Source organism: Lolium perenne, chromosome 5 (genome assembly GCF_019359855.2).
Source record: "Lolium perenne isolate Kyuss_39 chromosome 5, Kyuss_2.0, whole genome shotgun sequence".
Lineage (NCBI taxonomy): Eukaryota > Viridiplantae > Streptophyta > Magnoliopsida > Poales > Poaceae > Lolium > Lolium perenne.
Genome location: NC_067248.2, coordinates 263,518,896 through 263,544,699, shown reverse-complemented (window position 1 = coordinate 263,544,699; position 25,804 = coordinate 263,518,896). Strand labels below are relative to the sequence as shown.

General features: G+C 42.5%; 2 protein-coding genes and 1 long non-coding RNA gene across 3 annotated transcripts; 1 reads left to right on the top strand and 2 right to left on the bottom strand.

The window, feature by feature from the left end:
- Positions 1-10,686: 10,686 nt before the first annotated feature.
- On the bottom strand, positions 10,687-12,927 carry LOC127298412 (enoyl-[acyl-carrier-protein] reductase, mitochondrial). The gene is made up of 9 exons (XM_051328272.2): positions 12,735-12,927; positions 12,409-12,647; positions 12,181-12,324; positions 11,982-12,084; positions 11,809-11,908; positions 11,621-11,697; positions 11,456-11,534; positions 11,111-11,229; positions 10,687-11,003 (listed from the first exon to the last, which is right to left on the bottom strand). Exons 1-9 carry the CDS (start codon positions 12,857-12,859, stop codon positions 10,892-10,894), a joined length of 1,098 nt encoding a protein of 365 aa, XP_051184232.1. The 5' UTR covers positions 12,860-12,927; the 3' UTR covers positions 10,687-10,891.
- A 5,495-nt stretch (positions 12,928-18,422) lies between these two features.
- On the bottom strand, positions 18,423-22,551 carry LOC127302944 (fatty acyl-CoA reductase 1). The gene is made up of 10 exons (XM_051333681.1): positions 22,356-22,551; positions 22,165-22,268; positions 21,820-22,022; positions 21,162-21,262; positions 20,826-21,024; positions 20,009-20,170; positions 19,774-19,855; positions 19,370-19,636; positions 19,137-19,264; positions 18,423-18,772 (listed from the first exon to the last, which is right to left on the bottom strand). Exons 1-10 carry the CDS (start codon positions 22,432-22,434, stop codon positions 18,604-18,606), a joined length of 1,494 nt encoding a protein of 497 aa, XP_051189641.1. The 5' UTR covers positions 22,435-22,551; the 3' UTR covers positions 18,423-18,603.
- On the top strand, positions 21,019-22,811 carry LOC127302945 (uncharacterized). Its single transcript, XR_007853198.2, has 2 exons — positions 21,019-21,706; positions 21,738-22,811. It is a non-coding gene; the product is annotated as an uncharacterized lncRNA (long non-coding RNA).
- Positions 22,812-25,804: the final 2,993 nt, after the last annotated feature.

The following is a 25,804-nucleotide window of genomic DNA, read 5'->3' as shown; positions in this document are numbered from 1 at the left end:
GACCATGCAACGCCTAGGTTCCAACATTTATGCGCATACGGCCCAACTACAAGAAGAAAGCTCAATCCATCCCAAAAGTCTGAACAGAAGAGGAGGGAAACTCTCCCTTATAAGCTGGTCATAGCCTCTTCCCCTAGGAGAGGTAGGACTAAACTTGAACAGCCTCACTAGTCAACTGCAGCCCTAACATTCCATCCCCCCTGAGAACTAGACGTTAAACTCGGCCTAGGTTCGGATGCAACTCAATGTCTAAACACAAAATTCTAAACCCCTAAATCCTAGTTGCTGGTTCCTTTATATAAGAGACGGAAAATTAGTCAGTTGGACAGGCCTAAACCGAAACACAAAATAAATTCTAAATGACCCACAACATAACCTAGCTAAAAAAACATGGACATAAATAAAACATGCAACCGGGCCAAGTACGTATATGGTTCGGTCACCTCAATGGATCGCATCTAGCTTAGTGGAGTTGTGAAGTTGGGCTTCACCTCCTCCTTCATGGGAACACTCGGAGGTACATGGATGCCCATCTCAAGTACTGTATAAATTTAGTCAAGACTCAATATTATCTAAGAAAATACTATGTTTCTAGATTTTAAAAATCTGAAATCACGGTATTCCATTTTTCCTTTTTTACCTTACAAATAGTAAACATAAATATTCAAGTATTGCATTTTCTGAATTTTCTTTCTTTTTTCCATTTTATCAAAATGAGGTTGAAATGGTCGGAGTGGCTAATCGTAGAAAGAGGTTGAATATTTTCATAACTATGGGTGTTTTTCTACATAATAACTACTTGTGTACCTAATGTTTTTTGGGGATTTCTAGGACCAAGTTAGAGCGCATCTACAGCTTAAATTTGAATTAATGTCGGCAAATAAAAATTAAGTTATTTAAATAGGCAAAAGTGGTCTGAAATTTTGAAAAGCATTAAAATCTACTCCCTCCGGTCTCTTTTAATTGACTCGGATTTAGTACAACTTTGTACTAAATTTGAGTCAATTAAAAAGGACCAGAGGGAGTAGAAATTATCAAAAATAAGTTCTATTTATGTGAAAGCTGTGTGAGGATATTTTGCACCATTTGTTTTGTACTTCCTTTCCAAGAAAAAACACATGTTGGCAAGTTACAGTATTTCGTTAGGGTCAAGCGATGCTGAAGTTTAATCTCGTCGCGTGGCCGTTACCATATTTCATTTTTTTAGACAGAGTGCATTTGCTACCCGCATGGGTAGCTACACACCCATGCATTATACCAATATGCAAGCCATATTAACTTGTTTTAGCTCGGTTTCCTAGTAAAACGTGAAATTCTAGTGTACAAAAGTGGTTTCCGAGAATTTTGATATGAATATTTTTTGATCAAAGTCAACTCAGCAACGTATTTCATAAATAGAAATTCAAGTTACCATATTTCATTATTGGTGCCCTTATCTCTATAAAGTTCTTGTTCTTAAAACACAGGGTGTGACCGATTGCTCTTACGTCTTATACAATTTATTTATTTATTTATTTTGAAATAGTAAATTCGCTCTGTATCAATCGATGCAGATGTTCTTTTTTCAGATTTTATTCAACCAAGATCCACCAATAGCATACTCCTTCCATTCTAAAATAGTATATATTTTAGGCTAAAAATTTATTCTAAAATATTCTACATTCTAGCTTTTGGTTAATAATAACACTAAAAATAAAGTGATTTTGCTCTCTTTATTGGATGTTGTTATTTTGAATATAGTTTGGATTGGTTGTTCACGTATCTAGGTAGTGCTAATAAATGCAACACTAGTTATCTCATTTTCTCTAGACCGTAGACTAAATTAGAATGGAAGGAGTACACACAACACCTAAAAATCTACAATGGGGAAAGAAAATTGCCATTGGGGCCTTGTGCCCTAAAACCACAAACAACGCCCCACCAGCAAAAAAATAGGGGACATTACTGAGTCACCCTATGGTGAAACTAGAGCTCACATCCGGTCTAGTAGACCTTCGGCAAGCGCCTCATACCCTCGCCTCAGAAGCCATCACCACCATCAACTGCTAATCCATCTTCAGGGTAGAGATCTGCATAGCCCTAGCCATACCTGCTGTCGTTGCCGCTTGGGCGCCAGACAACCGCCGCCACCCCGTGTGAGCCCATCACACCACGATTGTCGTCGATGCCCTGTTGCACCACGCCACCGAGACTCGCTGTCGTCGACGTGATAAATAGACACCACTACACTAGATGCCTCCACCATCGAGCAGCTGCTCCAAAAAGAAGCCCCCAAGAGATAGAGCGACATCGAAACGCCTCCATCGTCTGATCCGAGATACCCGAATCTAGGGTTTCCCTAGAGCAACACAAGTGAGTAGACGCCAACTGCGACGATGATTCCTTCAACAGGTAACGGCGTGTAGACATTGCCATCGCCCGCCATGACCAGGCTTGGAGCATGGTTTTCACCTGCAACCGTGCCTCTTCAAACTCGTCATCGTACCCATCTTCCTGACCACCTCCGGTGGAGGAGGCGGCCACCACCGGCATGTTGGGAGCCTAGGACCAGGCAACCGACATCCTCTAGTTGTGGGTGAAGCCCGGGATCGCCATTAGGTACCAACGACACAACGGAGGAGATGCGGTCCGAGCCCATATGGTCCTATATCAGGCCTAGCCGTACCATGACGTCGCCTTGCAGCGCCGCCTTTGCCAACACGCCCTGGCCGTCGTAGCCTCGCTGAAGATCAGCCGGATCGGATGTCGCTGCTACGAACCGCCGACCTGCGACTGAGGAAGATCCACCCCCGGTGTCACCCCTGGCGGCGCGACGCCACCACCCACAGGGGATGGGGTCGGGGAAGGGGCATATTAAAATAAATTCAACGAATTATATTTTGGGGTTTCATATATGCAAGACAATATTCTATATCATCTGTAAAAATATGCAATATAATATATGCTCCCGATTCCATAGTCATTGTCCTGGTTTCAGTCCAAATTTATACTGCAAGACAAGAATTATGAAATGAGGGAGTACTTATCAAGGCCATGTTACAAATTTAGCGTCTTCAATGTAAATAAAAGGTTTCCTGTATAATTATAAATATAAAAAGATACCATTAATATATTTTGTAAAAAAAATCAGGTTAACAAAAGGTAAACTTACTAAGCTACTAAATTCTTTACCGACTAGGGTATTGTTCCTGCTACAAAAAAAAAGACATTGCTAATGTATGGTACCTGTCTATAGCTACATGTGTTAGCATTCTTTCGGTTGCTTGGAAAATAGAGAAAGTTGTAGACAAAAAAAGGCAGCCTTTACTTACAGTACTTGGACCAAGGGTTACATGAAATCTTTTTCCTCCCATCTCTCCTCTCAGTCCCCGCCTCAATCCTAGCCGCCTCCATTTCATCCTCCTTCATAGATTGGTTTCCCTTCTTTCGGTCGGCTTCGCCGGCGTCGGGAGGAGTGTGGAACCCGATCTATGCGTGGAGTTTCGAATAAAAGTATTGTTTTCATTAGATTATGTTAGGATTTTGGTAGCCGCCTTCTTGTTGGTTTCCCCTCAATGGAGATGGCATCGTCTGCAATAAGTGATCTTTGATCTTTCGTTCGGCGACGAGATCTTCTTCCCGGCATCAATGGTGGTGTTGAACAATCACAATTTTCTAAGTATGGGCCTTCGAATATTGCTTCGCTAGATCGATTTTGAATCTTTTGTCGTTGTTGCCGTGAGGAGGATTATCCTCGCAGTTTTTGTCCCTACTGCTACGTCCTCGACAATGGTGATTCGTACTCTCAGATCTCCATCGAAGACGACAAAGCTAGTCGGTTATTATTCCCTGACATACTGGTGTTGGTACTCTTGCCGATGTTGTATGACTGTTTTGATGATTGCGTGCGTGCACGCAGCCTTGGCATTGCGGCTCAAAAAATGATCAGAGAACTTTCGTTGCTATTTACAGGTCTATGGTTCGTTATCTATCTATGGCTGCCTTCAGAAAAGTACAAGATTGTGTTCTGGAAGAAGAAAGAAATTGAAGATTTCGAAGTTTTGTTACTATCTTTTAGACTTTATTTTGTAATCATTGGAGTCAGTTCATGTATCTCTACCATGTACTATTTGTTGCTATAAATATATGTGGTATTGATTGTAAAAAAAAGGGTTACATGAAATAAGCCCCGATGCGCAAATAAATTATAGATCAATTCATGTACTTGCACCACAACATGTCATCTAGTAATGTGAATCAATGTGATTCATGTGACTTAGTTGGACTGGTCATCATTGGCGAATGTGCGGCGATTCCTTCTTGAAGGCTTTGCCTATGAGTTGTGTATTTTTTTTTACCTTTTACTGTAGGGTTAATAGCAGTCTGGTAGAGGTACTGTCGCAAGGCATGAGACATCAGCCTTGCTTTCTTTCGTTTTGTATAGCTATTTTTATCGGGTTTTCTTATTTAAAAAAAGTAAAGGTTATATGCATCAATCAATGCAGAAGCCAGGTTATCTCTTTTTCGAAAAAAGTGAATCAATCTGATACGCAATAGTTGTTGGTACTGGATGACAACGCGCAAGCCAATAATATAGTGTGGTCTGGGACGAATATCTCAGTTTGTCAACTGCTCAACTAGGTGTGAGGAATATTTATCTATGCGCTCAGATTCTCCGTTGTTTGCTGGACTTACTCATAATCATGACCGCCACTCGGTGCCACCCTCCGACAAAATGACAACGCAGGCAGATTCGCCCTCGCTATTATATTGGTGTCCTTGTGACTTGTATAGCCAATTAGTGCAAGTATGTGTACAATACTTCATATAATATGAATGTATGATGTATGCACGTAGTAGCTCCCCAGCATGATCCCATTGACTGCCACCGAGGAGAATGACAACGCTATGGAATATAAATATTATATATAGGCTCCTGTCAAGAAACAATAAGGTTTATCTCTTATGATCTGTTAGACTTAATTAAGACAGTGGCCGTGTGCTTGTTTTCTTAAGACCATGAATCAATTAGTACTATATAGGGAGAAGGAATTTAGAAATCAAGATTCAACAACTTCTGTTGGGCCAGAGACCAGAGGACTGTTTGCTGCCCATGATCCAGTTGGTGGGGAATTTTGTACACTGAAAATCGCAACTCAACGTCTGTCGGGTGGCAGACCTGTTGACCCTGAATTGTGAGGGCGATTAGAGGAGAGGTGACGGTGAATCTCCTAGCCCACGGTACATAATTAAAATTTACACATTCACAACATGTTCAGCGAAAGAAAAATAAAACGGTGAAATATAATAAAGAAACTAACGCTTAAGAAGATGGAAGACCAATCTGTAGATCATCCATGTTGGATAAAAATACTTCTCGCTGTGTCTTTAACTTTAACTATGTAGACAGTTCCATAAATAGGTCTCGATTCTTCACACGATGTAAACAAGACCATGAACGAAAAACATTTGTGCACCAATAGATAACCTGCATTAGAGAAGAACTTCAATCACTAAAAACCTTACGATTTCTACGTAGCCAAAACAACCAAATAATAACAATCGCTCCCACCTAATATATTAGCAACGCTACATGGTGGATACAAGGTAAAACCTACTTGGATAACTAACCATATAGGTGTAGAAAATTTATACGGGAAGATTACATGTTTGATTGTCTCATCATTATGACTGAATACGTACTTTGTACTTCTATGCCAATTTAATTACTCCTCTTCTAGGATACTATGCAAATATTTTTGTCTTAAGCGGTATCTTCAATTTTTTTATAAGAATATTATTATCAACTGAATTGCATCAAAATCTGTAATTTTTTATATATATTATTTATTTTATTGTTTTGTATCTAGCAAAATTGTAAGATAGAAAACATAAAAGATCCTGGATTTCCCATTTAATTCGTAAAAAAAATTCTTGTTCGTAGAATCTCGATAAAGAAAAAAAGCCGACTATCGGATTTGAACCGATGACTCTCGTATTACACATCTGACTGAACCGTGCTCTATACATGGAAGCTACTGAGAATATACCACTCCCACTTAGGTTCCACCGAAATTTCTTGGCCCATTGCGTTAGTTGAACCATTGCCAATTGTTGTAGAAAAGCATTCCATCATGCATGCTTGTGGCCAACTATATCCACATTGAATGTCACATTTGGTGGAGAGTTCTCCAAGACCATAGATATGGTATCGCTCTTGTGACGGTCAATGTTGTTGATATTGTTTCTGGTGTGTAGAATTATCCAACCATTTATCCTCCCATAATCTAATTTCCAAGCAATCTGTAATTATTAACGATCCAAATCAGAAGAAGTATTTCTTTGTAGCCATTAGACCAACACAGAATTGTGAGTCCCCAGCTTTTGAATAGATTTGGAACAATGCATGTGAGCATATTTATTTTCCTTTAGCAGGGTTTACCACACATCATCTTTGGTAAGTAGCTTATAAAGAGCTCTATTCTTAACCTCAAGGTTATGAATACCTAGCCCTCCTTGATCTTTGGATCAGCAAATCACATCCCATTTAGCCAGCCGATATTTCTTGTTTCTCTCTATCTCCTTACCAAAATGTTAGAGATATATTCCGTGTACGTATAAACGGATAGTCTAGGATAGAGATAGGACTCTCGTGTCTTGTCTTGCACTTCAAGATGATCCATGTACGCTTATATATACTCATCCATGAGGCTCAATAATACATCCATCATATTCCGCCAATCTCTCTCCCTCTCTATCGTTCTACATGGTATCAGAGGGGCACCGATCCTAACCTAGCCACCGCCCAAGCTTCCGCGCCGCCCCCGGGGAGGTCGATCTCCATGATCTACTCCGGGGGCCGCGCAACCCGTATGAGGGTTCGTCCGCCGATCTGTTGATCCACTGCCCTCGAGTCTTTTTTTTCCAATCTGTAGAATGGTTTTCTTTTTGCGCCGCCGGTCCTCAACCGGCGTTTTTTTTTTGGTTTTGCCGATCATAGATCGGATTGAGTCGCCCACCGCCGTCGTCACCACGCGCCTCTACTCCAACCTCGGCATCGACTGCACCAGCCATCTTCATCAACCGCGCGGCACGGCCACACGCGTCACACACGGGACGCCTACGTGCGACGCAGCAGGCTGTCTCGCCCGCGTGGTCTCCATCGCTGGTCCGTCTTCGCCGTCATCGCCCGGGACATCACCGACAATGTCGCCAATGACTCCAATCTGCGGCATGTCGTCCACGCCATGGCGCGTACAGCGCCGCCGTCAGTCTGATCAACCGACCGCGCGCACGTCTCTGCCAAGCACGTCCCCGAGCACGCGCCTACCACCGATCGAGCTACAGGCTGCCGCTGCGTCGCCCCGTTGGGCCGCAGCGCCGCCGCCTTTGGTCCATGCTACCGGCCTCCGACGCGCCTTCCAAGGCGTGTACGTTGCTGGTGGCCTCCCGCCGCTGCATCGACTCGCGCCCTGCAGCTACGCCGGCCCCTCAGGCCGAGACGTCGCCGCATGCAGTCTACTTCGCTGTCCCTGCGCACCGACGTTCCAGGCTACTACCGCGTCGCCCCATCGGCGCAGGTCGCCACCGTCGGCGAAGGTCTACGTAAAGCCCCCGGGTTCCTCCTCGCCAACTTCGAGTACCGCCGCCGCACCTCCACAGGTACCCTGCATGACCACTCTGGTCGTCGGAGGCCTCGCCGACCACCTCTACAGTCTAGGCATCCAGCATGGTCACTCCTGGTCACCGCTGGTTTCGCCGCGTTCTACGTCTCCGTCCACCACGACCTCGCGGTCCATGATAGTCCCTTCCCTCGCACGCCCGGTATTGGCAACACCGACGCGTGCCTTCGTCCCCGAGCCTGGCAAGCTCGGGCCAGCGCCTCGTCTTCATCGGCTTCGACAACGTCTTCATCGGCATCGACTCTTCTACGACTGCCTCGACCGCGTCGCCGACTTCGTCTTTGCGTACTCAATTCTGGCAAAACCGGAGTATGCCTTCGTCCCCGATGTGCGCCTAGTTCTGGCAATACTAGGGCAACACCTCGTCCTCGACGGCTCGGACTGCATCGACTTCGGCATCGACAACCTCCACGACTGCCTCGACGCGTCTCCGTCACACTCCTCGTGCACTACGCGCTTGCGGCTTCATGTGCGGCTACCTCGACACCGGCACCCGACCACGACGTCGACCACAGCATCTCCTCGCGCGGCTACCCCGACCAAGGTTGCAACACCCACGCTCTCGGCTACCTCGATATCGGCACAAAGGGCTATCACCTCGCATGAGCACCTCGGCTCTTCTACAGTCCAAGCATCCGTGACGCGACATCGTCCACGACGCTCCCGCTACGACTACGGGGGAGTGTCAGCCTTCTGGGGTCCACTTCGGTTTATCTCCAGTCTGACCGTCCACGTCGTTCATGTTGTTCACGACGCTCCCGCTACGACTGCGGGGGAGTGTTAGAAATATATTCCGTGTACGTATAAACGGATAGTCTAGGATAGAGATAGGACTCTCGTGTCTTGTCTTGCACTCCAAGATAATCCCTGTACGCCTATATATACTCGCCCATGAGGCTCAATAATACATCCATCATATTCCGTCAATCTCTCTCCCTCTCTATCGTTCTACACAAAAGAATATTGATTGGGAATAATCCAACCTGTGTATTACTCTTTTGGTTAGCTGGAAGGAAAAAATCATATACAACACCATATTACTTAGTACTGAATTAATGAGAAATAATATTTCACTGAGAGAAAGTATTTTTTTCTGTCCAACTACTTACTCTCTTTTGTAGTCTCTCCTCGATGTTTTTTCAATCAACATTGTTAAGTCTATGATAATGTATCAGGATACTCAAATAGGTAATCCAAAACTGGCGTTGCTCACGGTGAAATAACTCAGTGTACAGATCAGAAACAAAAGGATAATTCACTGTTGTGAAAGTTTATTTTGAATTTCGAAAGTTGCTCGAAATCTAATAAAATTAATTTTAGATTTCTTCCCTTTTCAAAATCTTGTTCAATGAAGATGATCATATATTTGGCATAATGATAGAGTGTCCACCATCTACTAGATGCGCAATCAGTCCCTAAACTTGGCATCAATTTTTACGCGCACAATCATGGCATCTAACATATCTAGCACTATATTAAATATGATTGACAATAATGGGTCACCTTGTATTAGGGTCTTCTTTTTGTTTGGAGTATCTACAATATCATCATTGATTATGATGGAGGAACTACCTCCAGACACGAAATTATGGATTAAGGCGCACCACTCCTCCGGAAAACCTTTCATTCCAAGAGTATCAGTAGAAGTAAAGACCACTTGACCTTTGTCATAATTCTTTTAAAAGTTTATATTTTTAAATTACCCCATTCAAATTTTTGGATGAAGTTCAGAAACGGTTTCATGTAGGATTACTACCCCATATAGGATGTTTCTTGCTCACATGAATGAAGTTTGCGTGGAACGAATAACATGACCAACCGACAAATTCAGCTTAATTAATTGTTGCAGTTTTTGTAAAGATTTTGAAGCTAACATTGAGAAAACAAATATGACTGTATTGTTGGATCTTTTCAGATTCATCAACCTTAGACAAAGAAAAATATCTGACCTCAGTTTAGCGAAACAATTTTAGTTGTCCAGCATGAAGGGACCGAACACTGGAAGGTCCGTTTTAAGGACATCCTAAAAGTTATGGTACAATTCAGGTGGAAAGACACCCGGAACTAGGGTCTTATTGTGTTCCATTTAGAAAAATGCCTCCTTTATTTTGTCCTCACTATAGGGTGTAGTTAGGGAGTTTTCCTCATAAAAAACCTGAGTATATCATCTATTCAGGACTCATCGATTGAGAAGTTACCTTCTTTTGGAGTTTCAAAAAAAAATTATAGTAATTTGTGATATATTATTTAAGTTTTCTTCCGATGTATGCCATTTGCAACATTATATATGGAAGTATCTTCTACTTGAGTCCTCTTTCAGAATAAATTGGGATTTTGAGTGTTGATACCATTTGAATTCCTCTTCATGCAGAAGATGGACAATATGCATATTTAATTGACTTTTTAGTTCATTTTTTCTACGTAGATGACGGGTGTACTTCTGCTAAAGCCTCTAGATTAGATGAAAGTCAAGGCTTCACATTTTGAGATTGCCATATACTTATGACGTGCCCAACCTCAAGGGTGTTTGCGCATGTTGGAATATGGCCATAGTATGGGAACGTGAGGAAAGATCTGTCGGGGAGGGCAATCGGAGGGAAGGACCTTGCCACCCCCAGGTTTTCACCCCATCCATCATCACTTGGACCTCTCTCAGAGCAACCGGAAAGGACAACGAACAGTCTTCAGCAGTGGAGAAGTATGTGGACCCGGAGAGTAGAGGCGAGGTCGAATGGGTGGAGGGTGAACCAACATAATAGATGTCTAGAGGGAGCCCCGTCCATCGGTTTCCACCACGTCCATAATGTCTCGTTACCTCTGTTGAAGAGACTGGTGAAGAAGATGGGAATTAGTGGGTGACATAGAAACCATGGGGACGGTGTGAGGGTGTGGCACTTACTAGTTGACTGCACAATGCATGTGTGATATATGTTAGATCTTCTCCACTGGTTCATTCATGTATTTGCTGATCCTATGTGATCATTCAATATGAGCTGATACAATGAACTTTGCAATAGATGGTTGTTCACATCGACTAATACAGAGGCTGAGTTCATACTCCCCCTTTTGAAGAAAAAGTGTGCCCTTCCATTACATTATACAAACAAGTTTTCACACAGCATCTAGTATGAAATAAACATAGACTTCTATTATACTATACCAACATGCTACTTCTCGGTGGAATTAAACCTATAATTCGTTCCTTTCGCACATGCAGAATATTTAATGTATTACAACTTAGCCTTGTCCCAAAAACTGACAACCTGCTTTGGTTGGGCTCCCAGTTTACCTTGTGCCTTATCGAGTGCCAATCCGAAATCACGGAAGGGAGTCAACTCCGTCCTGTGGGAAAAATATTTCAGGTTATTCATTAATTGTTTTGTGTATATTAACATTAATGCGCTTCTTGGGTCTTTCAAGGTCCACAGAGTTTTAGAAGAACCACGTACTGATATGTTAGCTTGCCTTCCTTCACCAGGTCCAAGAGGTAGTCTATCATTTTCTTGCAATCTACAACCTTGTCTGAATTCACCCAATTCCATAGCCAGAACCCTTTGAAGGATAGATCCTTTCATATTGCAATTTGTTAAAGAAATGTCAGTAACCCAACCTGATGCATATACTAGCACGAGACAAATATGTGAAGGCTACCAAACACGCCCTATAGCTTTATGAAGGGATAGCTTGACTAGGTGATAATTCAGCACATCATGGCAATCTGGTGCAGATTATTTACGCCAAAAAATTTAATTCTGAGATTTTTTTTGACGTCTATGTTGGTAATGTACATATACCTTAAAAATGAAAGATGAAGTGGAAACATTCACATGTTCCTTGGACATCCCACCGTACGTCACCATGGTGCCTCCTTTCCTAAAGAGCCAGGTTAGAACCATATATGGGAAATAAAGACATCATATTAATTTAAAATTAGTCAAGTTTATTTTAGTAATTATTACCTTAAGACCCTCATTGTCAAAGATGCGGCGTTTCCTCCAACGCAGTCAAATCCCAACGCTGGCTCTGGTAATGTACCCTAAAATCAGAGTGGGGCAAAATCGTACAAGCATAAGAACATGGTTGAAGTGATGATATTTTCTTGTATAGTTTTGCATGCTGAAGCTAGGCCGTAAAGCAGAAGCAGTACCAGTAAACTCTTGACATTCTTTACACGTAGCTGGCTTTCGGTGAACACGAGATGTGCACCAAGCTGTGTAAGTCTGTGTTTGGCTTGTTCGGACCCGGGCCTGCAACGATTTCGTTAGATGACAGGAGGCCATTAACATGAAGCAGAAGCAGGGATAAATCTGGATATGGTACCTGTCCCTGATGATGTTGATGGTGCGAATTCCCTGCGCTTTAGCGAGCTGAATAAGGCACTGACCAACAATGCTGGTGGCACCGTTCTGGACAATGGTATCACCTAATGAAATCAAGAGTTTACTAGGAATAAGCATATACAGTTTCTTTGAAATGTAGAGCGAAGTGGATGGATGGCAAGTTGGAAGTGGGCATGCACCAGGATTCAGTTTGGTGAAGCATTGCAGCAGCACCAGTGCTGACAAGGGGTTGACTGTGACGGTGGCGGCGTATTCCATGGGCACATCGTTGCGGACCTTGTGCCACAGCTCTTGCGGTTTCACAGCGTAGGTTTGCCACGTTCCTGCACGCAACAATGGCAATGAGCTAGGTGAGAACGAGTAGGACCAGAGAGAGAGAGCTCGTCGAGGAAAGACGGAGAAGCTACCCATGGCGGTGTGCGGGAAAGCAATGACCCAGTCGCCAGGGGAGAGGGAGGCGGTGACAGCCGGGCCGACGGCCTGGACCTGTCCGACGCCCTCGATTCCGCCGACGGCGCCGGGAACGGTAGGCTTGTTGGGGTAGACGCCCTCGATGCTGTTGATGTCGGAGGGGTTGATGGGGGCGGCCAGCATCTTGACGCACACGTCCCTCGCCCCAAGCTCCACTGGCCCAACATCCGCCAACCTTGTAAAGGCAAGTAAGTTATGATTGGCACTTTACGATCATCTCTGGACTGGACAAGTAGCAATGGCGAGGGACGGAGAGAGGTACCTCAGAACCTTGTCCGGCTCGCCGTATTGGTCGTACATGACAGCCTTGTAGGGTGGGCACAGCAGCGACGCCATTGGAGGCGAGGTGATGCGCTCCTGCTCCTGCGTGACTTGAAGCGATGCCATTAGAGAGGCCAGGCGATCGATGCGATCCTGATCTTGCCTGCCTCGAAGCGTAGAGAAAGGACTAGAGCACAAACAACAGAATTTTTTGATCACAACATCTGTTTGTAAACTCAATTTATAACCATTTCTCTTTACACATAAACAAAACCGTGCACCTACCACGGCCACGTACTCCTTATCTTGAAAACAATGCATGTTCGCTTAGGCATTGATATACTACCAGTTTGCCACAATATAGTGCATCTTAGTTTTTTCAAAGGTTAAATTATGTAAATTTTAACCAAATAGTATTTTCAAAAGTTAGATCGATGATGTAAATTTTAACAAAATATGTGTAAAATTGTATCAACAGCTACAACATCAAATGAATATTACCATTCTATTTATTTTACATGCTCTTTAAGAGAAGAAAACACATCTTATTGTTATGACTGTTCTATCAATCTCTCTAAGCATTATTGGTCCAGGATGTCACAGGAACACACCCCGTTAGAAGACTCCTTGTTGATTAAACCTCAACTAAGAACGCCCCTTCTTGGCACACATCCTTGCGTCCATTGCTTACACGTGTCCACGTCCCTAACCTGCACACACAATGTATACAATAGGGAGTCTAGGGTTGGCTCTGATACAAAATATAATACCCGAGTCTCTGACATTGTTGTGGATTGTCTAATGGAACAACTATATATGTTCCTTATCAAGAAGAAAGGTCAGCTTGATATCAATTTTACCTTTTTTTCTTCTAGAATGGGGTTTCAGTTAAACTTAATGTTCACATCAAGGCCCTACAAGTAATAGCTTACACCATGTCTCTGCATAATTATGATAGACACAACTCGAAAGAAAATCAATAGAAAGAAAGATAGATTGCATAGTCTCCAATGAATAATAAGATGGCTAAGGTGACCGAAAGAGTACATCATCATTCACGTGGGATAAATATACTAGCAAACAAATACGATCATTATGAGCTCTGGTGAATCTACTTTTTCTATCAATGTCATGCAACCAATTGGCAAAAATAACTGCAACACCACATGTATGATACTACAAGTTAGAAGCCACCTGGATGATTCATACAAAACAAAATCGGAAAACTGACAACGTAAGAAGTGGTGTTTGATATTTTTGTCACGGTAACAAAAAAAACCACTTTGTACTTCCTGACCAGTTGAGTTTTGCATGCTTAGCTTTGGTAATGACGATGCAAATTCAAAAGTACCACATAAATATTATAGTTTTCAGTTTTATTTTCAAAATGTGCTCATTACAATTTTACTTAAAGGTATGGAATCCCTCAAGGTGTCATTGAGACCCTCAGCAATGGAAACATGCAAGTGTTCCTCTTTGCTACAATATAATATAGTGCATTTTTCTATAAAAAAAATCAAAATTCGTCATTGATTAAAATTATTGCAGAAAATTATCTATATCAACGATTTTAAATGTATACCATATAAAAATATACATCATGGTATTTGTATGATATTTTACATGTTGATATTTTTTCCTAAATACTTTATTAAACTTTACATCGTTTGATTTTTTTAAATCTTATATATACTATATGTTGGCAAGAGGGAGTACAACGAGTTTGGGGAACACGGTCAACACGGACCACAACAATAATAATCTTATAATTGGGGCGGACTAAAATATTTGGCCAACCGCACTATCTTAAATTTGTTTTTATTAGACAACGTCATGCATGCAGGTTTTCGATATAGTGATGTGATTTTGCTTTTTGAAATAATAACATTCCGTTGAACGGCTGATATATCCATCCCAACTACACCATAATTATGCTTGGAATGGAGGAAGAGATTAACAATTCTACAGGTTGCGTCTGCGGCTACGCTTGCTAATAAGTTGGGAGGTCGATCAGTAGTACCATGATTACTTGAAGATAATATGGTATCCACGAGATATCAAGGAATCTGCCCCAAGGCGTGAAATTTGAAATCCGGTGGTCAGACAGCAATATTTGTGTCAACCACACTATCGCTTAAATGCAGGTTGTTTTTAGAGAACGTCATGCATGCAACTACATGCAGGTTTACGGGTGAAGAGATAGTGACGTCCATGATCGAAATAGGAAATTGTGATTTTTTTGCTTGTTCACATACGCTCAATTATAGTGCATTTGTTAACACGCTCAATTATACGCTGTTGTCCAGTACGTACTCAAAGAAAAGAAAAAAAAAAGGAAAAATATACAGGTAGCATATGCGTAAAGTATCCAGGCTAATTACTTAACAGTTAACACATCTGTATATCTAATCACATCGATCAACTGAGATAGTTACAAGTTTTACAATAATATATCTCACACTGGCCGACAAACAGCAAAGAGTTAATTAATATGTTATATTTCAATTATAGTTTCATTCCACTAATTAATGAATATTTCTCTGCAGTATGGTGAAGCCACGTCTAACATCGTGGGTTTGCATTTTTTTTTGTAGATTCATTCATGTAATTAAGTCATTCTGCTCATCCAATGTTCCTCATAGAGCATCTTCTTTTTCGTTTCCCAAAAAGACTAGGATCTATTTTAAAGCTTCAGGCAAAGTAGAAAGCACCCCATATGTAATAACATGTACATCGAGGTCCTAGAACCACCTAACAGCCACTATCCACTTTTGCTTGGTCTTTCATATGATGATCTTGTCTGCTCCGGTGGGTTAGGGTCCGTTGTGGTGTACCTCATGAGCGTCGTGAGTGGCTCAACATTGACTATCGGACCCACGGCCCACATGATGGATCCCCATATAGTAGGGGTCACTGGTATCTTCCTAGGACCTACTCCCTCCGGTCGGATTTAATTGACGCTTGAGGAGTACATGCAAGGTGAGACCTGCAAGCAAGTGTGCGTCGATTAAATCGGTCACGAGGTAGTACCTTCGAATGACTCTGATATCGACATACTGGGTGCTTTGAGCACCGTGCATGTTTGTGACGAGTTTGTGTTGACTTATAGACCCTTGGCGCATGTAGTGGGCCAGGGACCACTAGGAGCTATCTATGCTAATGGTATGTCCTTGGGATCTTGGAACCGTGGGTCGGCGCCCTTTGGAGCAGACGGGTTCAAGAGCCTTCTCCATAGTGAGTGTGTAGAAGTCCTCCTCTTGATGCACCTTGATAGGTTTTCGCTACTGTGGGCCTTATATGCTATGGATACGTGGGTTCCTTGTTATGGGTATCTCCTATGATGACACATTCATGGAAGAAATCACAGAAATGATTTTTCATATGTACAATTTTGTGTTGACTTCAGGTTAGGACCAAAATTTCCTGCTACCACATGAGGCTTAGGGGGAATCTAATACAACAATTATCATCTAGAAGGTAATTTTCGTTTTTCTTTTCTTTTCTCGTTTTGTTTTGTTTCCTTTTCTTTTTCTGATGTTTCTTTTTTTTCCTTTCCATAATATTTTTTTTTCGGAAAAATTCTACTTTTCATAAACATGAACTTTTTAAAATACGAATATTCTTAAAAATGTATATTGAATTTTTTTAGAATAGTTCTCAAATTTGAACGATTTTTAAGTTTGAACGATTTTTAAATTTGAATGATTTTTAAGTTTGAATACTTTTCAAATTTGAATGATTTTTAAGTTTGAACAATTTGTAAGTTTGAATGATTTTCAAATTTGAACATTTTAAAAATTTGAAGATTTTTAAAGTTAAATATTTCCAAATGTGAACATTTTAAAAAGTTAAAACATTTTTTCAGTTTTGAACATTTTCCGGCAATAGGATTTGCCGGCAAATCCTATTCATCGCTAATTAGCGATGCGTACAAACCATCACACGTATGGTTTTCAGTTATGGGCCTGGCCCATTTAACCCCTGCACGCGTGCTGCAGCTTGCGGGCCCAGCTCGCGGGCCGCAGCCCATCTAGTCTGTTTTGCATTTTTTCGTGCATTTTTTTCTGGTTCGGTCTCCTGTTCTCTTTGGTTCGGTTCTGCTGGCTTTCTTCGTTTCTTCGGTTTTTGTGTGGGTTTTTCAAAGTAAGCAAATTCCAAATCTGAGCAACTTTTGAATGCGAGCAAATTTCAAATCCGGGCAATTTTTGAATCTGAGCAAATTTCAGATCTGAGAAAATTTTGAATCTAAGAAAATTTTGAATCCGAGCAAATTTCAAGTATGGGCAAATTTCGAATCTGAGAAAATTTGAAATCTGAGCAAATTTCAAATGTGAACAAAATCTTCAAATTTGAACTTTTTGCAAATTTCAAATGTGAACAAAATTTTCAAAATAGGTTGTCGCTTTCGTCCAGAACCAGCCTGTCGTTCGTTCCCCTTGTCAGCACTTGTTCTGCTCCCGGATTTGCCTGGAGACGCGACTGGAGATACTGTAAACCATCGCTAACGGGCGATGGGTAGCTGCTCCCGCGTTTGCTTGTAGTCCCGCAGAAAAATGGCAAAAGTGGGCCGGCCTACTGAATCTACGGCCTAAAATAACTCGCAGCAACAGAAAAGCCCATGAACTGTTCCGCCTGGTTCTCGGAAAAAAAAGACGCTCCGTTCAATCTGGCTCGGCAGTCGGCAGTCGCCACCGAAATCTTGTAGCTTGGCGTGCCTCGTTGTCTCGCATGCCAGTGTAGAAACTAGGTTGATTTTTCTTAAAGCTCTACTACTGAACTTGTTGAAAAACTGCGGGGAGACGAAATGTTAACAAGCCTGCTTATGATGTTCAGTCGGTGCATTCATTTCTGCAAGGCGAACAACTTGTTATGTGTTGTTAGTTTCGTCCTCTTATTACGTTGAGCAATTCAGTCCTCTCTTCTTCGACATGTCAGACATGACACTGTCCACGACATTGATCTACACTGTTAGCACATGGTATTGATGATACAATGATTGTTCTTCTTTTGGGTACTTATAACACATGGTATTTATGTGCAATCCAAATATCGTCAAACAGCAAGAAAAATAGAGTGAAAATCGAAGAACTAAAATATGTTCTATACATTGTTGGAGATATGAAATTAAAACATTCTCGAAAAAATTGGTGCCTGGGACCTTGGCTTGCTGATTTTTGAATGTCAAATGTGAGTGAGAGATCGCGTGGTTATGGTGATGAAGGACTGAAGACGATCGGGGAATGAGGCAGCCAAGAGAAATGGGTGAAGAAGACCTCGGGCTGGCATAGCAAAAGCGCAGGTCCGCCAAACACAGGGAAGAAGCTAACCACCTAATGGACTTGCTCCATTACAATGGGACATACCTCAGCTTTAATAGGTAATTAGAAGGAGAAAAAACCTTCGGTGGACCAAGCTATATAGATAAGAGCTACGCTTTGTATCAGGCTATCTGATCTAACAGGCTGGTACACTTCAGTAGAAATTTCTGCTAAACAGGAAAAATATGTGCAGTATTATTTACCAACCCAACTATTGACATGGCATGCTTTCATATCCTTTGTATCAGTAACACTTAAGATCTCAAATCCAACCATTTATTTTTTTGTATTGAACAATTGATTCATCTGTTCCTCCATATGTTACACATGACAATTTGTCCGGAATTGTTCTGATTGACACATGTGGCACATCCAAAAAACACTGGGATATTTGAGTATTTATTTGTTCATTGAATACTGTAAATATATATCACATAGTTGTATGTGTGCTTCACTTAATACAAATGGTAATCTTTAGCAGTATGATATACATTTTTGTTGGAGAACGATGCATGTCCTTCATCTCAAGAATATGAAGATTCCGCTCTTTCTCTACACGCTTCCCTTCTTTTTGCGACCATACTTTAGTACAGCTGGGACGTGGACGTTCAAGAGATATTGGTGCCAGTCCATAGATTTGACATCAAAGTTAAATAGGCTACCATCATTGCCATTGATCTTTACTTCCTTCCTCAAGATTGTCAAGTTCGTGTCATCAAAGCTAAACATCAAAGAAAATTGGATCAACATGTATACATTACAATAAATACACGAATAAATTTGCAGCACCTATCTAATTTAAATGAATAGTATAACTAAGTCGGTTGATATGAGTCAAACGTAGAGATTTGAATGTATTGGCAATATGTTGGTAGCTCATACCTCTTCACTTTGTCCAGAACCCTAATAAGATGCTTATGTACTAGTACCCCTCTAAACCTAAACCATGTATATAAGCTCTAACAGTGACATAGAAGCTAGAAAAATTAGGGATCTAATGGGGTTATTACACACTTTGTCGGTGCCCGAATGGCAAGTTAGAAAGTACAATAAGTTATGGAACACAGGCAGAAATTGTATCTCACCATCCTTTGAAGAAGGCATATGGTGCATAGAGTTTGACCAAAAGCATTAAGAATGTGTATCTTCTGTTTTGCTTCTGGTAATATTGTGAAAATAACCCACAAAATAATAGGCTCACTGCATGCAGCATCTGTTCAGATGTAAATAAACATATGGAAAAAATATGTGAGTGACTTTAACAGATAGACACTATATTGGCATGTGTGTATGAATTATAAAACATATGACTCTGCACCTCGAGTGGTAGCTTATACATCAGGGCCAGATATGCACGGAAGTAAGCGAATTTCTTGAACAAATATGGCCTTCTATTTTGGAGGGGTTTCCCATTCTCTAGTACACGAGGATGGACGGAGAAGTAATCCCAACATGCATCCTCAAAAACCTGACCGGTCAATGGATTTCGGAGTGCTGAGCTCACATGGTAAATGACTTGCCCTTTCTCATTCCAGTGAACAGCCCCAGCTACCAGAGTTGCATTTACCACCATATCAGCAGGAACCTATATATATAGACTATTAGTATCTCCCAAGTTGAACATGCTTTCTATTACTCTGTCTACAGCCTTAATAGGTAGTACATATGAATATCATTGTGTGCTGCTCTCCTGTCAAAAATAAATCATTGTGTATTACTCACCGCATCCATTGTGTCTTTGAGATCACCTACGAAGCAGGGGAACGCCTGCTCATCATAGGCAACAACGAGAGCATCAATTGTCCTGGTGATAAAATGGTAGCAAAAGTGCAAAACTTATTATCTGTTTCGACGATGTCCAGCTTGGATGCATATGTAGTGTAGTAACTCTACAGCAGTAATTGCTGCATAATATAGATATGTACAAATTGCTAGTATGTTTAGATGTTGATCGTACCTTGCCCCTTCTATCCACCCAGGAAAAGGATCTTGGTAAGTGCTGGTTACCATGGTGGGACGAATAATGACGACAGGAAGGTTTCCCCTCTGCTGCTCAAGTAACATCTCCCCCATAGCCTTGGTAAACGTATATACGTTTGGCCATCCAAAATGGCAAGCCCTTCAAATATTTACGAATAATTTAGATTGTGTCAAGCTGACTTGTCATGTATATCTTTTGATTAATATTAGATCCCTTTACCGTTTCATGAACATTTTTGTTTAAGAAAGAATGCCATCCAGAGTAGCAACAGGTAAAGTTCATCTACTGTTAGTAAAATTTTGTGAATTTTAGGTATTAGCTCTAATAGGTCAATCATATATATAGCTTATTTCTGTCACAAATCTACGGGGATCCTATAAAGCCCCTTCAACTTTAGAGAAACCATTATAAATCAACCGCCTCTTTAAGTTGGCACGGGTCATGATCTAAAATGCTCCAAACAAGAGGCCTAAAGGTGGCAGCGTTTGATATGAGAGCTACCTTAGTAATGACATAACTGTCAAAGTAATTTGATGTAATTTAATTATCACCTCTCCCTAAATATAGTGGCTCCATCAGAAAACTTCGACTAATAACACTTGAAGGATTATTTACGTTGCTCAGATGAAAGATGGTATGTTGTATTTTCTTCATGGAAATCATTTTCAAAATTGAGATACTACATTTTCTTTACCAAGATACCTCACAGAATGGCATGTTGAATAACATGCTGATCTCTAAAGTGTCAAATATGTCCTTAAAATAAGGGGGCACATATTTAGATTGGTCAGACCTTTTTAAGCCAAGTTCTTTCATGATTGTCTTCTCAGATTGGTCTGAACCACCACTCTTTGCTGCTGTGAGTTCAGTCTTGACCTTCTCAACCAACTGCAACTCAGCTTCAATGTCCAAGTGGTAACCCGGTCGTAGTGCTTGACCCATCTTGAGTGCTTTCTCCAGTAAAAGTCCTTCTTGGGTACCAGCTACAAAGGCTAATATAGAAAAAAGACATGGTTATTAAAGTTGATTAAGCATATATATTCTCATCATATTTTGTGATTCTGCACCATTTCTGATGAACTAAGCACTGTGTGGACAATGGGGTACACATAAATAAGTACACTCGTACCAGTGGAAACATGAAGCAACATTTTCAGATTAGGACACTTCTTTGCAAATTCGCATCCATATTGAGCTCCTAATGCATTGGTTGCCAAAGAGACATCGTACCTGTATGTGCCATAAAATTCAAGGAACATGCAAAAGAATTAGCAGTAAGACCTGGAATAGTATAATTGCTTGACTTCTGTCCTTCCAGCACTTGAATTTGCTATTTCTTTTACAGATACAACATGTATGTTCGCAGAGTTCAATTCTAAAAATTATTTATTATATATATTTTCTCAGTCCTGTTCATTTTTATATTTGTAGTGAGTCACTAAGTTTAACATTCTTGGTGATTAGACTTTATTTTGTCTTACGTCTTTTGTAGATTTACCTACCCCTTGATTGCTTTGTCTAGTATAATACAATTGTTTGTGTTAGTGTTTATCTTGGTACAACCAGTCCACCAAACATACGTGATAAAATCACAAATTAAGTTATATCACTAATTAAAGATTACATCAACACATGGGTCTGGTCGGTAAGACCATCAATTGGATGGTGGTAAAGGTAATTGATTTTTTTTTTTTGCGAATAAAAGGTAATTGATTATTTGATTGATCTTAATAGAAATGATTAAATGTAACAAGTATTTGTGGTAAGTGATCTCTCAATTGTTGTACCTTTCATAAAAGCTGGTTGTTGCTGCCCCATGGATGATAATATCGATCTCTTCACACAGGTCCTCGAGTCTGGAGCTATCGAGGCCGAAGTCACGAGTCCCCACGTCTCCAGCGAGAGGAACTATCTTCTCTTTGATGAGCTTCTGGAAGCCAGCAAGCCCATGCTTCTCTCGAAGGGTGTTGAACAGATCCTTCCCCAGTACCTGCACGCAGGAAATTATGACCAATTGACTAAATGACTACCAAGGAGGTTAGTAACTACCAACTACACTTGTAAGGTTTGACCCTTTCATATGTGGCATGACATTTGTAGCTGTGGACTGCTGTGACACGGTTTTGACTTACCTGGGACAGGATACGCTGCTCGGCGGAGGCTGCATCCGGTGCGCGCACCAATAGGTAGAGCTTCTTCACGTCCGGCTGAACCCTCAGTATCTTCTCCACCAGCACTGCATGTATACGTGAATGCAGGTAAGGAATTTATGTAAATGTACACATGCAGCATATATCTATCTTTTGTACATATATAGTCATACATTTTCCGAGGAACCCAGTTGAGCCGGTGACGAGAATGGTCTTGTCCCGGAAACACCCAGCCACCGCAACAGCGTCCATGGCGAGCTACCGTGATATGTGGATCGAGATTGATGAACCTGAATATATCGGAGATGTTGGTTTTTCTTGGAAGCTAGAGAAATGGAGTCAAGCCAGCCAGGACGTGGCTGTGCTTTTGCTGGGGGTAGCTTAATTAGGACCTTTGGATGCATGGCTGCTACATATAGTGGACTGAGAAGCTACGTGGATTAGCATTTTGGTTGGGCTTTGAGCTGTACTCAGACAAGAGACAAGTTTACGTCACTATTGGAATGAGTGAGAGAATGAAGGCCTCCCTCTAGACAGGTGCCTGTCTATGTCGTGCACTTTATAGAGTGTATTATCATGGGGACTCGTGGAGGTTCCAGATCAAGCTCCCAGTTTGTGCCAACTGCCAAGTATGTGTGCTTAACAGTTTTACACCTTTGCTATCCTGCAGCTAGCAGATTTTCAGTTAGGGCATGATTCAGATTTTTCGCCTGTCCGTTCCGCTCAACGTTGTCAGGGCATCTCCAACCCTGCGACCCAAACGGACGCGCTGGGCTATCCGTTTTAGGCCGTTTGGGTGACCGCGTGGACGGAGTCCCGCGTCTGCACGTCCGTTTGGTCGCGTGCTGTGCCCAATGCCGCAGATTTGGGTCGCGGCGCCGTATAGTAGCTATTTGCTTGTAAATTCACTATAAAAGCATAATAAATTATAAAAAAATATATATAATAGTTCAAATGCTCAAATTTTATTACATAAGGACATTGTCCACGTAATCAATGACAAAGTATTATTCAAATAAAATGAAAAAACGATACAAATGCTCTAGGCTTCGGGATTTCCTTCATCATTGTTGTTTGCAACATTGTTCCCTACATGCTGCCACATGTGCTCGACCAAATCAGCCTGTAGCTGGTTGTGTATAGCTAGATCCCGAATTTCATGGTGCGCATGGAGGATGTCCTGGAATGATGCCGGACCACCTTGAGGAGTAACCAACTCTCCCTGGCCATCCCACTCATTATCAAAGAGTGAATCATCCCGCTCTACCTCAACAATCATGTTATGCATGATTACACAAACGGTCATCACCTCCCACTCCAGGCTCTGGCAGGGTGTCTGACGATAGCCCAACGAGCTTGGAGGATTCCAAACGTCCGCTCGACATCTTTCCGGGCTGCCTCCTGCTCTTTGGCAAATCTTGCCTCCTGCTCTGAGTTGGGTTTTCGGATTGTCTTCACGAGTGTAGCTCAAGGTGGATAGATACTATCAGCAAGGTAGTACCCCTTGGTGTAGTGGTGTCCATTGATCTCAAAGTCCACATCAGGGAGCACCAGAGAGCGCTGCAGCACATTGATGTCATTGTGCGAGCCAGCCATTCCGAAGAATGAGTGCCAAATCCATGTGTCATGTGAAGCAACAGATTCAAGAATCACGGTGCACCCCTAAGAATGGCCGCTGTATGCCCCTGCCAACCAAAGGGGCAGTTCTTCCACTCCCAGTGCATGCAGTCTATGCTGCCAAGCATCCTAGGAAACCCCCTGGAAGCAGCGTCGATTGACAACAAACAAGCTGTGTCCTCTGCAGTAGATTGACGGAGATACTGTTCTCCGAACAAACCGATCACTGCTCTGCAGAACCTGTACATCGCTTCCAAGCAGGTGGACTCACTCATGCGCGTGTACTCATCTACGAAATCACCGCCAACACCATATGTGAGCATCCTAATCGTTGCCGTGCATTTCTGGTACGAAGAGAGGCCTACCTTGCCAATTATATCCACTTTCGCGCAGAAGTAGTTGTGGTAGAGCTTGACGCCATCCATTATCCTGCGGAACAACGGTCTGGACATCCGAAAACGACGGCGAAACATGGCCGGCGTGAACAATGCCTTGGGTTGGAAGTAGTCGGTGAAGAGCTGGTCGTGGCCGCGTTCTCTTTTGCGATCCAAGGCGGCCGCGCGCCCCGGCAAGGAACCCCGGTACACGGGGATCTGCGAGACAATGTGGTCGTGGATGATCAACGCAACGTCCATGAAAAATTCATCGTCGGACTCCTCGTCTGACGACGTGTCGATGAATTTCTTGAAGAAGCAGTCGTCGTCGCTGTCCACCATGATCTACAGATGGAAAGGGACAATTTTTAGTTCGCCCATTTCATCGAACACCTCGCAGGCGGAGGCCATCCAATGCGTCCGTAGGGACCTCCAGGCAATGGCCGTCCCAGCCGACTTGCGGTCTGGAAACACGGCGAATGAGAGCTCACCTCCGGCAGCAACGGCGCAGCTGCTAACGGCGGGAGGTCTCGCGACGGCGAGAGGACAACAGCGACGGTGTCTTCCGACTCTGCTACGACGTCCCGAAAGCACCGTGGGATCGCGACCTATGCTTCCGCCCCGCTTGCCGGCGTCTCGACGACGGTGGCCGGCGTCGACGCCGCTCCCAAATCGCCGGTCCTTGGGTGGCGGCGGAGCGGCGGAAGATGTGTGCGAGGGGGTTGTGTTTTGGGAGACAGACAGGCGGGCCAGGGGAGGACAAGGAGGACGCGAGTGGCCAGCCATCGGCGTCCGCGGCCACGCAAACTCGTCCAAGATTTGGGCCGGGTTTGGATTGTCCCGGACGCCGCGGCCATCCGTTTTTGGGATGGATCCACGCGCTGGGCCACGATTTGTCCGGTTGGACCCATCCGGACGTGACGCTGAAGGACGCTGGAGATGCCCTAATGGCATGATCTGGAATAGTTTGGTCTTACACGACGCCGAAGGACAGTAATCTGACCGATATCGAACTAAAAATGAGGTTGATTTAGATTTTGGCCAAGGGCGTTTAGTTTAGGCAATGGGTTGTTTACGAACAGCGATGATCTAAGCATGCACATAGAACAATATATCAATGGATTAAATAAATGCTAAATGATCACCCAACGAGTCAGACCGGAGGAGTTAATTACCTAAAACTACTGTAATTCGGGTTAGACTACTCATAGTGGGAGGAACATTGTTAGGAACATCATACAACTAAATGCATTTTAGTTACATGTCATGATAATGAATGAAGAAACAGAGTGAGGTGGTAACTAGCTATATTACCATAACATCACATACCCCAAGATGAGATGAGTTTACTGTTGTGAATGGAGCAACTGGTATTCACGTTGGGCCAAAGGCTACGTACAAGTGATACAATATGCAGGGAAGCCCTCATACAGTGAGAATATACAACCAATGAGTCTATACATCACTAACATCCCCCTCAAACTCATGGTGGATCAACAATATTGAGTTTCGAGAGAACGAAACCATGTGTGCTTTAGTCTGGGCCTTCGTGAAGAAGTCGACAAGCTGTAGCTCGGAAGGCACGTAATGAAGAGCCATAACCTGATCATGTATAACATGACGCACATATA

Excerpts from the sequence above, each read along its gene's own strand:
- LOC127298412 (XM_051328272.2), bottom strand. The coding sequence starts at position 12,859 with ATGGCATCGCTTCAAGTCACGCAGGAGCAGGAGCGCATCACCTCGCCT. Across the intron at positions 12,325-12,408 it reads TTTCCCGCACACCGCCATGG|GAACGTGGCAAACCTACGCT; the intron begins GTAGCTTCTCCG and ends TGTTGCGTGCAG. Across the intron at positions 11,004-11,110 it reads GAAGGCAAGCTAACATATCA|GACGGAGTTGACTCCCTTCC; the intron begins GTACGTGGTTCT and ends TTTTTCCCACAG.
- LOC127302944 (XM_051333681.1), bottom strand. The coding sequence starts at position 22,434 with ATGGACGCTGTTGCGGTGGCTGGGTGTTTCCGGGACAAGACCATTCTC. Across the intron at positions 22,023-22,164 it reads AGCAGCGTATCCTGTCCCAG|GTACTGGGGAAGGATCTGTT; the intron begins GTAAGTCAAAAC and ends TCCTGCGTGCAG. Across the intron at positions 19,637-19,773 it reads TCAAAGACACAATGGATGCG|GTTCCTGCTGATATGGTGGT; the intron begins GTGAGTAATACA and ends CTATATATATAG.